The sequence below is a fragment of the Typopeltis vanoorti genome, chromosome 16 (genome assembly GCF_054136105.1).
Source record: "Typopeltis vanoorti isolate ZY-2024b chromosome 16, IOZ_Tvanoo_1.0, whole genome shotgun sequence".
In the NCBI taxonomy this organism is placed as follows: domain Eukaryota; kingdom Metazoa; phylum Arthropoda; class Arachnida; order Uropygi; family Thelyphonidae; genus Typopeltis; species Typopeltis vanoorti.
Window position 1 is genome coordinate 34,640,475 of NC_143564.1, and position 15,275 is coordinate 34,655,749.

Here is a 15,275-nt window from a genome sequence, read left to right on the forward strand (position 1 = left end):
CCTGTAGGTGATGGTATGCAGGCTTCACTGTCAGGCAGGAGTGTCTTAATAATTATTTCCCAACTCTTTGAAACTCGCATACAACCATATGTATTAAGATTTGGCTGGGTTTTTATATCTACTGCTGATTTTTAAAAAAATACTCTCATGTTTGTATTTGCCATCATGAAGCATAACAGTCTTTTTCCATTTGATTTTGTACAAGATGTCCAAATGCGTAGTAAGACTTGACTGATCATAACTGTGGTAGCAGATACATTTTTTGTATTCAAGATGAATGTCCACCATAACCTGGTTCTGTGAATTTCAGGACTAAGGCTGTGATTTTTATTTTATTATGTCAGACATTGCCATTTCCATCATCAACAACAAATTTCTGATAAATATCCCTAAAGGGTGTTTTTCTTTATCTTGACTCCCTATTTAACTTCCTGAGTCCACAAAGGAGTTCTGATTTTTCTATCCTTGCAGATTACCTAATCACATGCCTCTCTTCTGACATCATTGAATTTTTTTTGGTCAGATAAAAAATGGTGACAAATATAACCATATATCTGGCATAGTATGGTATTCTTCAATGGATATCTTTCAAAGGTTATTTGACATATAATCTAGGTATGGTAAAACAGACAAGTTATTTTTTGCTTATAGTATTCATTTTCAAATTGAATAAAAAAACGTTATCAAGATAGTGTCTAAAGAGATTGATGGTGCCTGGTTGAAATAAGTCCTCCAATGGCAATAATGTTTCTCCTCTGGATACCATGTTTATAAAATAACATGTCTAAACTCATTAATATATTTGCAAGAACCAAAATGGTGTCCTTCACCTTAAAGGAATTCTCTAGTTCTTCATATAAGAGGCTGTTTTACTGATATGCAAACAGTGAGAAAGTAAAAATTGTATGTTGCCACACTATCACAGAGGTGAGCTGAGACAGAGAACTATGATTGCAAATGAGTCAGTGCACAGAAGGAACGGTTTGAAGTTTGTTGATTTATGGGGTGGGTTTGATGGAAGCAAGGATTTATATAAGATGGATGGATTGCATCTAAATGGATTTGGTGTTAGGAGTCTTGAGAAAATGTTGTTCAGTGAGAGTCTGAAAGTACAAAGTCAGAGAAAGTAGACTATTTAGGATGGGGATGGAGGTGGGCACGAGTCCAAGCAACCTAGAAGTTAGTAAGTGGGAGAGTGATGCAAAATGTAGCACCCCCAGGTTAACTTTAGTCGACTAAGTAAACACAAAGTGTAAGGGAGGTTGTGGGATGAAGAGGTATTGCAGTTTTTGCATACTAATACCAGAAGTATTCCAAATAAGGTTGAGAAGTTTTTGGTATTGGTTAGCACAACTCGGCTTAAAGTTATAGGTGTTTGTTTGTGACACCTGGTTGACTGAAGATGATATGGTCATAGCGTGTCCAGACAATTCATTGTGGGAAAATTGATCGCCGACATTCATTGCAGGAAAATTAATTGCGTGAAAATAATTTGCAGATATATGTGGAAAAAAAAAAAATATATTTTTATATTTCATATTGTTAAATATTTTAAAAAATTTAAGAAATTTTTATATATCATTTAATATTTCGATTATATTTAGCTTTCTGAAAATTTTTATTCCACATAAAGTTATTAATATTCTTTCTTACTACAATGGAATATTAATGGAATATTAATTGTTACAGAACTGGGATAGGATGGTTAGGGAGAAAGAACACCATATTTAAGAATATTTAGGGATAATAATTATTTCCAACTAATATTTATAGTTAACTATTTACATATTCCTATTAACTATTCTAACTTAAGTTCGAATAGTTATTAGGGAGAATAAAATATTTAAGAATATTTATTCCTCTAACCGTTCACTATTTTTCTGTTCTGCACATTTAAACATCCATCCAGGTGTGATATATTTTTTATCTGAACTAATTCAGAAGGTGATGTGTTTCAGTTATTGAATATACATGTATTTTGAAAATGACCCCACTTTTCCTGTATATGAAAGACGTTGTATGTTGCTATCGTGTACAGAGCTAGTTTAAGATCATAGGTTCACTTTTGAGTAACTATATTAAAGAAAATGATAATAAAATTACGTAAATTCTATCATCATTATGTAAATCAGCAGGTGCAATACTAGTCTTTACTTTTTCCTCCAGTACTAGTATTTTATAACACTAAGAAATTTTAAATTTTATATTTAGTCTTCTTTACTGATTTAAAAAAAAAAAAAAAATATATATATATATATATATCTATATCTATAGATGCATGCTCCCAAAGTGAAATAAATAATTAATTACTTCTCTTGTGAGACACTCAAAAATGAACTGTAATCAACATATCATGTCGTTAACAACCGACTAGATAGCATACCCTCTCCCACCAATGAGCATTGACGTTTGTAATTGTTTTTAGGTAAGAGATAAATTTCGTCATCTGATGTGAGACCACAGTACTGCTTATTGGAGGCCTGAAGTGGCTTGAGTGATTTCCCTGTTTTGTCATGGAATTTGAGCAGGATTTCTGAACCAGGTTAAAATGAACAAAAATTATAACGAAACTGAAATTAGGAAACTCACTGATCAAGAAATATATTACTTTCATTGTATAAAAATAAAAATATTATGAAAATCTAAACAAATAATACAAAAATACGTAAAAAAAACTATATTTTGTGAAATTTATCTTGCACTGATTTAATTTTCATATACTAGTATCAATGCAATATTTCAATTTTTTAGAGAATAATGTTTTCAGTGAATTTTTTCCATGATGAATTGTCCATGAACCTGGTCATAGAAATAGAATGCAAAGGATATAATTTCTTTAGAGATGCTTTGCTAATGACAGCAGAGGAATTAAAGCCAAAATGAGCAGAAGTACATCAGGTGGAAAGGATTCAGAAGGCAGCTCATTTGAGGCTATCTGGTGTGCGATAGAGACCAACAGGACTCTATCATGTTGGTCTCTATGCAGATGACATGCACTCACAAATTAGCATGACGAGTACAGGTCAAGTAACTATTATGGGGTATTTCAACTGGGAGGAGGAATTGTTACAGGGAGGGAAGGAAATAGAAGTTATACAGCTGTTAAGAGATAATTGTCTGAGACAGCATGTAATGAAGCAGATACAAGGTTCAAGAGTGCCAGATCTGATCACTGCATCATAAAACTTTACCCAATCTAGTTATACTACCCCTCCCCCTCTTGGAGAAAATGATCAGTGCTTGAAAAAAAAAAAAAGCAGTATTTGAATGTATATCTAGAATCAGCAGGATAAATCAGTTAAGAGTTAGATGGATGAATAGCTTCATTAAGCAGGAGAAGAACACAAAGAAAAGGTTGTGAAGGAATTATAAAGAAAAAGGTGATTAGCATGCCTATGAACAGTGTAAGGCAAGAAGTAAGAAAGGCCAAAGCTACTTATGAGAGAAGCTACCTGATGGGGGCAAAAGAACCCTAAGGAGTTAATTTTCTATGTGGCAAGTAAAAGAAGGAATGACTTTAAAAAGTGCTGATGGTGGGGAGGTAATAGAACAAAACCAAATATTTGAATTACTAAGTAACTATTTTGCAGGAGAGTACTGTCTAAGCAGTGACACTATGGTGCTAGATGTGACATTGACTGATAGGAGAATAGAGATTGAAGATATGGAGGTGCTTAAAATATTGCAGAACCTCAATATGAATACAGCCATATGATTAGATGGTATATTTGCCTGTATATTATGAGAATGTGTAAGGGAATTGTCAGCTCCTCTGACCAAGTGTTTAATTTAAGCCTCAGTAGTGGGAAGGGTACCAATGGAGTGGAAAGAGGGCAAAATAGTCATATTGCATAAAGGAGGCTCTATGACAAAAGTAGCAAATTATAGACAATCAGCATCTCAGAATTGGTGGTTAAAGTATTGGAGAAATTGGTGAAAGACAGAATTCAGGAATGGGTGGATAGGAATATGATACTCAAGGGACAACATGGTTTTGTGAAGGATAGGTCTTGCCTTAGTAACTTGCTTACTTTTTATAATCAACTGACAATGGAATTGGATAAGGGAAATGGCTACTCAGTGATATTGCTAGACATTGCAAAAGCATTTGACAAGATTCCACATAGATTAGAGTACTGCATAAATTAGAGCAAATGAGGATGGATACAAATCTGATGATTTGGATTAGAGGGTGGCCGATGGACAGATATCAAAGTGTGGTTTATGGAGGAACTGTGTCCAGAAGGTATGTGACCAATGGTGTACCACAAGGCTCAGTACTTGACTTGGTCCTCTGTTGCATAATTTGTATATCAATGATATAGGAAATGATTTGACAGGAAATATTCACTTGTTTGCTGATGCTAAAACTGGGAAGAGCAATTGTAAATGAAGGTGATACAGAAATCCTGCAGGAAGACAGACTAATACTATGGACAAAGGTAAATGACTGCCAGTTTAACATAACTAAGTGTAAGGTGATCACTTTGGGAAGAAATCAGAAGCTGTGTACTATATTGATGGAACTGAACTGCAGGAAACTGATGAGGCCAGGGACTTAGGTGTGATTGTGGACAGAGAGTTGAAGTTTAAAGGCATATTGCAAAGATAACCAAACCAACACATCAGATTATGCAGTTGTTAAAAAACACAACAAGTAGGGATAGAAAGATTATTATTTCCTATATAACACTTGAATAAGGAGCCACATTAGGACTCCCAAATTCCATGGTGATGAAGTTGTGGAGAGGAGCCAGAAATGAGTTACAAAGATTTTGGCAAGTCTGTGGAATGTTCCGTATGAGACGAGACTGATGTTTTGTAGGCTTCAAAAATTAGCAGATACATGAAAAAAAGGAGTCTGATAGAAGCATTTAAGTTATTAAAGGGATTTTATAGGATTGACACTGAAGATGTTTAGTACATGGCAGGAAGGGAGAGAACAAGGGGTCACCAGTGGAAGTTTTGTAAGATTGTGGTTAGCAAGGGTGTTAGGACTAGGTTTTTGCTTGGAGGGTAGTAAATGGATGGAATGGGTTGCCAGAGTTGTGGGCACTTCATTAGTGAATGAATTTAAGATGAAGTATGACATGTATTGTGTGAATAAATGGATCTGCCACGATGAGTCTTCTGACTACAAGGCAATGCATGTATAATAATAATATAAAAAAGGACTAGGCTAAATACCATATGTCAAACAAGTGAATTAATATAGTAATATAAAGTATCAAGACTAAAAGTAACGTGTAAGAACCAGATGCTATATATAAGAATATTCTGATTGGCTTTTATTATTATTATTAAGAGAGACCTTCAGAGAGTCAGGAGCCCATCAAGGAAGGTCATACTATTCGCACCAGCTGTCATACCTGTTCTCGAATTCATTCACGCAACTTGCACACACAACATCCAACAGCAATCCATTCCAAATTCCAAAGAAAATGATAGCAATTTTCACATAACCACGTTTTCAGCCAATTCAAATCATTCTGCAAGTACTGCATATCAGCAGCACTCTTGATTACTCTACCTATCTTTGCTTCATCAGCAAATAGCTGTATGTGTCACATGTCAAATCCTTTAAGTACACCACTGGTTACTTTGAATCTTACGGATTCACACACCCCACATATGACTTTGATATCTGTCAGTCAGCCATCCTCCCATCCATGCCAATAGTTTATAATCCAATCCCATATTCTCCAATTTATGCAACAGTATTCCATGCTGCATTCTGTCAAAAGCCTTAGTAAAATCCAAAAGTATCATGGTGTATCCATCCCACCCTTGTCTAACTCAATGGTAACATTATTACAGAATGTGAGCTAGTTGCTAAAACATGACCTTCCCTTTGTAAACCCATGCTGTTCATTGCAAAGTAGAGATTCTCTGTCAACCCATTTCTGAATGCAAGCCCTAATCAACTTTTCCAAAATCTTCACTACCACTCCTGTGATTGGATGATAATTGGATACACCAGTCTTTGCGTCACCCTTTTGAAATCAGATTACCATACATATTTTCCACTCCTGCAGAATCTTCCCTGTTCTGAAACTCAAATTATATAGCCTGATCATGGGAATAGCCAGTTCAGTTGAACACTCTTTTAGCATCCATGCCAATATCCCATCAGTTCTTTTCCCATGATCTCTTGCCCTACGCTATTCCCACCTATCACATCCAGATGGTTCAATTGCAACATCATCCATAGAAAAAGCTAACCTCCTGGCTTCACACTTTGCCTCCAATAGCAAATGCCCTCCAGTCATTCCAATTGCCCAACACACAATGCCCCCTATATCCTTTTGCCAAAAAGATATCATAAATCTGCTGTCTAAATTAGACACAAAAAAGGTCTCCTGGCCCTGATGGCATTCTTCCAATTGTTCTGAAGTCTGTGCACCAGAACTGATTACTATCCTATGCCATCTGTACACACTCTCTTACTCCACTGGTATATATCCCAAAGCCTGAAAACTGGCCTATATTCAACCCATTCCTAAAAAGGGTGACAAATCACTGCCCTCTAACTACTGCCCTATCTCACTCACTTCAGTCCTATCTAAAATAATAGAGAAAACCATCAATTCTCAACTCCTAATCTACTTTGAAGGTACCCAGCTATTAAGTGACCGCCAGTACAGATTCCACCGAAGCCATTCAACAGGAGATCTACTCTCATACATCACTCATCGCTGGACAAATGCCATGGAGAAATTCGGCGAATCCCAAATAGTAGCACTTGATATCTCTAAAGCCTTTGACGGAGTTTGGCACAAAGGCTTACTAAGCAAACTCACATCATTTGGACTGCCACAAGATTTCTGCAGATGGACTGACAGTTTCCTGTTTTGATATACACTATGTGTGATGGTAGACGTCTCCCTATTCTCTCACCATCCAACTAATGCTGGGGTCCCACAAGGTTCAGTTCTCTCACTGACCCTCTTCCTTTTATATATCAATTACCTACTTCAGTTGACCTCTAACCCAATACACAGCTTTGCAGATGACAGCACATTACACTCCTCCCTTTCATTTGACAAACCCTACTCTACACAACTCACTTCAACCCACAGAACATCAACCACCACTGCCCTTAATTCTGACCTCCAAGCCATCTCAGATAACCTTGTCAACTTCAATGCTAGTAAAACCCAGTTCTGTCTTATTTCTCAAAAAAAAAGAACCATTCCGCCCTAGCATTGTTTTCGATAACACTCAAATTCCCAAACAAGATGAGATTTCTCTTCTCGGAATTACCCTGACATCAAGCCTGGCATAAACACATCACAACCATTGCATCCTCAGCTTCCAAAAAACTAGGTTTTCTCTTTCGCTCAAGATGCTACTTCACCTCTAAACAGCTGTAACATTATACAAATCACAAATCTACCCAGCTATCGAATACTGCTCTCACATTTGGAGTGGGGCTCCTAAAAGCTCCCTGAAAATGCTTGACTCAATACAGAGGAGAGCAATTAGACTGATAAATGACCCTTGTCTCACCAACTCGCTCCCCTCACTTTCACAGATGCTTGGTCTCTGCAATCTGTATATTCTATAAATATTTCCATAGGAAATGTTCATCTGAAACAACACCAATAATTCCCCCACTCTATACTAAGTCCATTGGAACACTACAGCTGCAGCCCAACATCCTTTCACAGTAGACCTTGAAACCAACAGAACAAGTTCCTTTTCCTCTTCCTTCATCCGTGCTACTGTGGTACTGTATGTACCACATACTTCCCCCTGACTTATTTCCCAAGGAATACAACATACAGGCTTTTAAATCAAATATAAACAAGTTTCTCCTTTCCCAACCCACCACCCATATACGGTACTAACGTACCATAGGTTGACCAGCCAACCTTTCGTATGTGGGCTGAACATAAGGAAAAAAAAAAGTTCCTATTGCAGAATTCATATTCAGTTTGTGCAAATGCTCTAGTATGGTGAAGAGGTAGCAGTGAGTTCAATGTCACATATACTAGGTTGACAGATTTAGTAAAATGGCTACTCATTAGCTGAACAATTGCTTCTGCATCAGTCACCCACATACCATCTCTACTCAGTAGAGTTAGAGTTATTCTTTCAAATTCATTCTTTCTTTTACTTGCAGCATAACTGATGGAATTCTGTTCGGTAATCTTTAATTTGCAGAGCCAGTTTCTTTTCATACTCGGACTTAGCTTTCCATACAATGCTTGTGACTCTTTTGGCCTGCTGCTTATAATTATCAACTGGTATCATCTTTATGCATATGATATTCCTTCCACATACTCTGTTTCTTATGAAACACTTGCTTAATTAGATTACACATCCATTCCACACCTATTTATTCTTTGAACTCCAAAGACACATTCTGACCGCATCATTTAAGGATTTTTGAAACACTTCCCTGTTGATATCCTTCCAATCCAATAACTGATACAATTGTATGGAACCCAGAACACCCTTCACAGTTGGTCATAATTTCCTGTTTTGTAGTTGAGCATGTACTCTTTTCTGAATGGAACACTCATAAAGTTAGCCACTTTGCAAGTGAGTACCACATGATCACTGTCAACAACCAGAGGCAGAAAAGTTATTTCTTTGACTGAAACCTCCTCTGACACAATATAACTGCAGCGTTTTCAATAGCTTTTCTCTTGCACCTAGTCTTTTGCAGGTTTCTTATGATTTCTCAACTCTTTGTTGTAAAGTAAAAATCTGATCCTGACATCATCTATTTGGCCTGAATCCAGCTTGTTCTACACCAAACTTCCGTTCCACAATCCTTTTCAATAGGGAAATACCACTAAATTTTCATATTCAGTTTTATTTCCCTTTTTTTTGTATATGGTACTATGAGAGTTCTACTCCAATTATCTGGAATTTGTCCCTCTGCCCAGGCCTTCTGAACTATGCAGTGCAGCCACTGCAAGACTTATATCTCCATACTTGGGCATTTCTGGTCGAATATCATCTACTCCAGCTGCCTTTCCACATCTCAAACTTCTGATGGCTTTTTGTACTTCAAGTATAGGAATGTATTCCATGCCTGTTGAGTGTTTTATCACTGATTGCTTCATTTAGCAACTTTTTGAAGTAATTACTCCATACATCAAGGATATCTTTTTCTCCAGTTTTCATATCATCTTTATCTCTAATTCCTTTTACAGCATCACTTTTTCCTCCATTTCTGAGCTTTTTCAACAGCCTCCAGAATATCTTGCCAGCTTCTTGATATTTATTTTCTATGTTCTTACCAAAGTCTCTCCATGACTCTTGTTTAGCTAGTTTTACACAGTGTTTAGCTTTCTTACATTTATTCTCTAAGAGCACAAGCTGACTTATTTGTCAGAAACTTTCATATGCTTTCTTCTTTTCCTTCACTGCCTCTTTAACTTCCTGTGTCCACCATGGAGTTCTGATTTTTCTATCCTTGCAGACAACCTCACCACATGTCTCTCTGGCTTACTTGAAAACAGTAAAAATCATTTAAACAAAACAGGTAAGTTTTTGATATCGTAAATAACCAATATTAATCTTAAACATTTAAACAGTACACACAACATATGTAATAGACAATCTTGTTTTAAAAAATGACAATAAATAAACAATTAAAATGTGTTTTTCTCACAATGAAAGACTCTCAGAACAGGAACCAAACCTTGGAGATTCAGTGGCAAGCCCTAAAGAAAGCATTGATTGATTGATTCAACCAGAGAGGCATGTGGTAAGGTTGTCTGCAAGGATAGAAAAATCAGAACTCCATGGTGGACACAGGAAGTCAAAGAGGCAGTGAAGGAAAACAAGAAAGCATATCAAAAGTTCCTGGCAAATAAGTCAGCTTGTGCTCTCAGAGAATACAGAGACAAATGTAAGAAAGCTGAACAGTGTGTAAAACTAGCTAAACAAAAGTCATGGGAGGACTTTGGCAAGAACATAGAAAATAAATATCAAGAAGGTGGCAAAATATTCTGGAGGTTGTCGAAGAAGCTTAGAAATGGAGGAAAGAATGCTGTAAAAGGAGTTAAAGATGATAAAGGTGACATGAAAATGGGAGAAAAAGATATCCTTGAAGTATGGAGTAATTACTTTGAAAATTTGCTAAACGAAACAATCGGTGACAGCACAGTAGTAAAAATCACTCAACAGGGATGCAATCAGGAATACATATTCATACACGAAGTAGAAAAATCCATGAAAAGCATGAAATGTGGAAAGGCAACTGGAGTAGATGGTATACGACCAGAAATGCTCAAAAATGGAGGTATAAGAGTCTTGCGGTGGCTGCACTGCATAGTTCAGAAGGCCTGGACAGAGGGACAAATTCCAGATGACTGGAGAAAAGCTCTCATAGTACCCATATATAAAAAGGGAAATAAAACTGAACATAAGAATTACAGATGTATTTCTCTACTGAGTGTTCCCGGTAAGATATATGCAAGTATACTTGAGAAACGGTGGAGAAGGATTGTGGAAGGGAAACTTGGTGAAGAACAAGCTGGATTAAGGCCAAATAGAGGCTGTCAGGATCAGATTTTCATTTTAAGACAAATAGTTGAGAAATCATGGGAATATAACAATCATCTGTATTTAAGTTTTGTAGATCTGGAAAAGGCCTATGACAAGGTGCCAAGAGAGAAGCTACTCAAAACGCTACAGTTGTATGGAGTCAGTGGAGCATTATATAAGGCAACACTTAGTCCTTATTTGAGTTGTAAGTCAGCAGTTAGAATTGAAGGCAGTACAGGAAGGTGGTTTAATGTTAAGTCTGGTGTTAGACAAGGACGTACATCATACTTTTTTGGAAATTTAGGTTTCCAATAACCTAAGTTTTGGAAACTCCTCTGTTATTCATTATCTATATGAATCACATTATGAAAGAAAGTGGTATTAAACTTGATATCAAAATTGGGGATGTTGATGTCAGCTCTTTGCTTTATGCAGATGATGTTATACTTCCAAATAAATCTGCTACAAGTCTGCAAGATTCCCTGACTAAACTGAATAACTGCTGTAATAGATATGGTATGAAGGTCAGCAATAACAAGACAAAGACAATGAAAATAGGAAGAAATATTGAAAATATCAACTGCATTGTGAATGGAGAACCTATAGAACAAGTAAAACATTTCAACTATTGGGTTGGCAAATAAGTTCGTTCGGTTTTTCAGAGTGGAATGAAACATATTTTATTTAATTTATATAATACATACTAGTCATTTATATATTGAACCTCTTTATCAATGACCTCTTGCCACCTGTTCACCAACTTCATTATGCCGCGTTCATAAAACTCCTGAGGTTTACTGGCGAAAAACATCCAGGTGTCTTTTGACAGCGTGCTCATTAGGAAAGGTTTTCCAGTTCAGAGAATTCTGCAACGATCGGAATAAGTGGTTATCGGAAAGTGCCAGGTCCGGTGAATAAGTGTGTATGCGGAGGATGCGGCAAAACATCCCAACTAAGACTAACAATTTACTCTGAGTTGTTAACGATGTGGGGTCTGACATTGTCGTGGTGAAAGACAACTCCTTTCCGATTTGCCAATTCAGGACGTTTTGTGCTAATTGCACGGACCAGTCGCGTTAACTGTGAGCATTAGACAGTTGAATCAATTGTTCTGCCTGATGGTAACACCTCGTAGTGGACAACACCTTTATAATCCCACCACACAGAGATCATGCTCTCTGTGGTGCAATCCCATTGCACCACACAGAGATCATGAAGAGATTACACAGGTAATCTTTGCGTGCAATCCCATTTTTGAGGTGTTTTGCAGCGGTTCGCAACTTGTGCCCCCATGATCTTTTACGTACCACATTATCGTACACGATCCATTTTTCATCTTCCGTAATCATCTGCTTCAAAAATGGGTTGTTTTCTTGGTGATCACAGCAAATCACAGATGGATATGCAAGCAGTCATATTGGCCTCAGTCAATTCATGCGGCACCCAAACATTGAGTTTTGAAACATATCCCAGCTTGTGCAAATCGTTTTCAATGCTTGTTTGGGATATGTTCAGTACTGCAGCAATCTCCCACACTGTTTGTGACGATATCCTTCACAACACTCGAATCAACCTAAGTCGGGCGACTGGTGCATCACAGAGGTCGAAATCCGCAGAATGGAATTTGGCAAACCACTTTTGGCATACGCGTTCTGTTAAGGCACCATCCCCATATACGCTGCATAATTTTTTATGGGCCTCTGCAGCTCGTTTGCCTTTTTTGAAATAAAAAAAGCAAAATATGCTGGTAATGCATGTTATTTCCTTCCATTTCTAAAAATATGTTACACACACGCATCTGAAGTAGGCCTAACGAAAATTCACTGAAAGGTTATGTGAAATGCCACCTTTCAACTGAGCAATAGCGCTGTGCGGTAAACTAGCGAAGCGGCGTAAACTTTACTAACACATAAACCAAAACAAACTTATTTGCCAACCCAATACTTGGGTATGATTTTTAGTGAAGATAGTAAATTAAATTTGGAAACAGACAACAGAATCAACAAAGCTGGTATGGTAGGAAATCAACTGAATAAATTTATATGGAATAAGAGAGAAATTAGTCAAAACATTAAATTAGCTGTATACAAGATAGTGTTCAAATCAATTTTAACTTATGATCTGAGAGCTGGATTAGAAGTAAAACACTTGCCCAATGACTAGAGACTGCAGATACGAAAGTCCTGAGAAAGATTAGGGGTGTGAACAGATGGCATCAATGGCAATATCATATTAAAAACAAGGATATTAGGAATGAACTTGACATTGTTAGCATCCATGAATGTATTAGCAGAGCTAATCTCAGATGGTATGGTCACTTAAACAGAATGGGAGAGGAAAGATTAGCAAAACAAGTGTTGTCTGCCAGGTTGGCAGGTAAAAGACCCAGAGGAAGACCAAGATATAGGTGGATTGATACTGTAAAAAGTGCATTAGAAGATAGAAATATAAGATCTAATAATGCTGGAGTCCTGACAGCTAATAAATAGATTTGGAGGAAAGTTTTAGATAGGAAATTAGTAATGATGTAAGTTATGGCTATCCAACCTTAGGTAATCCGAGGGCCGCATTAGAAAAAAAAAATTATCCATAGTAGTTTGGTGAGCAGCAGTGACACAACCTTGAAAGCTGAAGAAACGAACAACACTAATTGTGCACTCTGGGAGCTCCTGGAGAATGCACGTTGGAACAAAACAATGTAAGAATGCTTCTTTGACACACATAATATTTGAAAAACACATGATTTTATAGTGATGTAAAAACATCAAATAAAATTATCAACATTAAGATTATCGATTAGTGATAGATTTAAAATATCTAATACGCATTCGATTCAAATTGTTATTTTATTTTTTCACTTGTGAAAATCAAAACCCACAGGTGGCCCGCACAAAATCGCACCGCAGGCTGCATGCAGGCAGTACTTTGGTCAGCCAGGATGTAAGTTATCCATGTAGTACTATCATATCTGTACACCCCCTTTCACGGTACACGTGAGGAATTTGATGATGATGATGATGTTCATATTATATGAATATTAATATGCATAAAAATATCTTTATTTTTGTTGTACCTTTGATTCTAAAATGCAAATTCAACCATCCTTCCTGGTTAGACATAAAGAATTTACAAGCATTAAACATGCGCATTTATGGTTCAATCCTTGGTGTGATATCAGGAATAAGGTTCAACTTTTGTTTGCCTTAACCCATCTTAGTTCCTGATTCTTCCAATTTCCTTTAATAATCAATAGGGCACATGAAAAGAAAAGGGTGAACAGAGAGGGAAGTATTTCATCCAATTCATTTAGCTATCCCAACTATAAATTCAAATTTCCAGGTTATCTGCAAGTAAAACATAAGACTGTTAAGTTAAAAAAAAAAAAAGGGGGGGGGGGCTTCAAGGTTAATCACAGTGTTAATCTCTAGTCAGACATTTTGTAGCCTTGTGATCACTTGTGACAAGTTGTCCTTTTCAGTGAATAAAATTCTGACTGAATGCAATGAAGTGGTAAAATTATTCATTGAATGCTAGTACACTCACTTCATTTCTCCCCATTATCATTCCAATTACAATTTTTACATTTATGATAATCCCATCCACAAAGTTTAGAAACCTGTAGCAAATTACTATTATGCTTGGGGCTAAGGTGAGATGATCTTTCTCCCCAACATATGACTCACAAAACATCTTTGTCACAGTGGATTTTCAACTTTCTGCATGTCAAGTATGATATCAGTTTTGCCATTTAAGATGGCATGCTGAACTGAATATCAACCATGGCCTGAATGTACTAGGCTCTCATAAAATAAGATGTATAATGTCCTTTGCATATAAATTTTCATCTGAAGTTAATATAATTAATTTTCATTTATCTCATGTCAAGTTTATTGTTTATTATCTATGAAAATGACCTTGTTCATCAGGTATAAGTTCTTATCTTATAATTTGATATATTTTTATTATTGCTTATTTACTTCACTTAATATCAAAAAACAATGATATTCTAAGGGTTTTTAATATATCAACTTTTTCTTAAGGAAAAGTTCACTGATTATCATTCATATGTTAAGCCATTTAATTTTCCATTTGGATTTCTGGTAATTTCTTTCTTGTAAATGAAATACGAGTTTCTGCTGTTTTGTTAGATGCTAAATTACTTAATGCACTCGTGAATGAATATAACACACTACAAATATTACTACTGTCTTAAGTCTGCCGAAAAAAATGGGACACTGTACAACCCATTTACACAGCTAAGGCACAATGCAAGTGTAGTATGCTTGTCATTTGCATATGTTCACTGACTATTTGTTTTACAATAGGGTAAAACCCTAAGTTTCCAAAAAAAGCAAGTAAAAAAAAATCCACCTGTGACCCACTAGCTCAGCTTGAAGTTAACTCAGATTTCCAATCAACATACAGGCATTATTGCTGTGCAATGGAGGTGGGAGATCTTGTGCACTGAATTATGAGCGATTCAGCATGACTACATAAAAAATAACTGGTCATACCAGTTTAACAAGCAATTAATGAAGCAACTTTGGACAGATCAGTTCTAATATATGCAGTCTGATAATCAAACTGGACTAAAAGCAAGTGCTTGTTATATAGATTAAATACTGTCACAAAAAAATTTCAAATCAAATCATTTTTACCTTGTAGGTGGTGAGCGTTTGACTTCGGAACCAACATACCATGTAATTTCCTCTATATTCCACTGACCTGCAGGATGGTTAGCCTTAAAAAAATAATAAAATAAAATAAAA

The 15,275-nt window shown here is 36.3% G+C and overlaps 1 protein-coding gene across 4 annotated transcripts in view; it reads right to left on the bottom strand.

Moving 5' to 3' along the window:
• The window catches only part of RhoGAP15B (RhoGAP_ARAP and RA_ARAPs domain-containing protein RhoGAP15B), a 339,597-nt gene that overhangs the window by 14,808 nt on the left and 309,514 nt on the right, over positions 1-15,275 (bottom strand). For all 4 annotated transcript variants that reach the window (XM_090405966.1, XM_090405963.1, XM_090405964.1 and 1 more), the window contains one exon: positions 15,165-15,247. In XM_090405966.1, the coding sequence (XP_090262092.1) occupies positions 15,165-15,247 (83 nt within the window). The remainder of the gene's footprint in view (positions 1-15,164; positions 15,248-15,275) is intronic.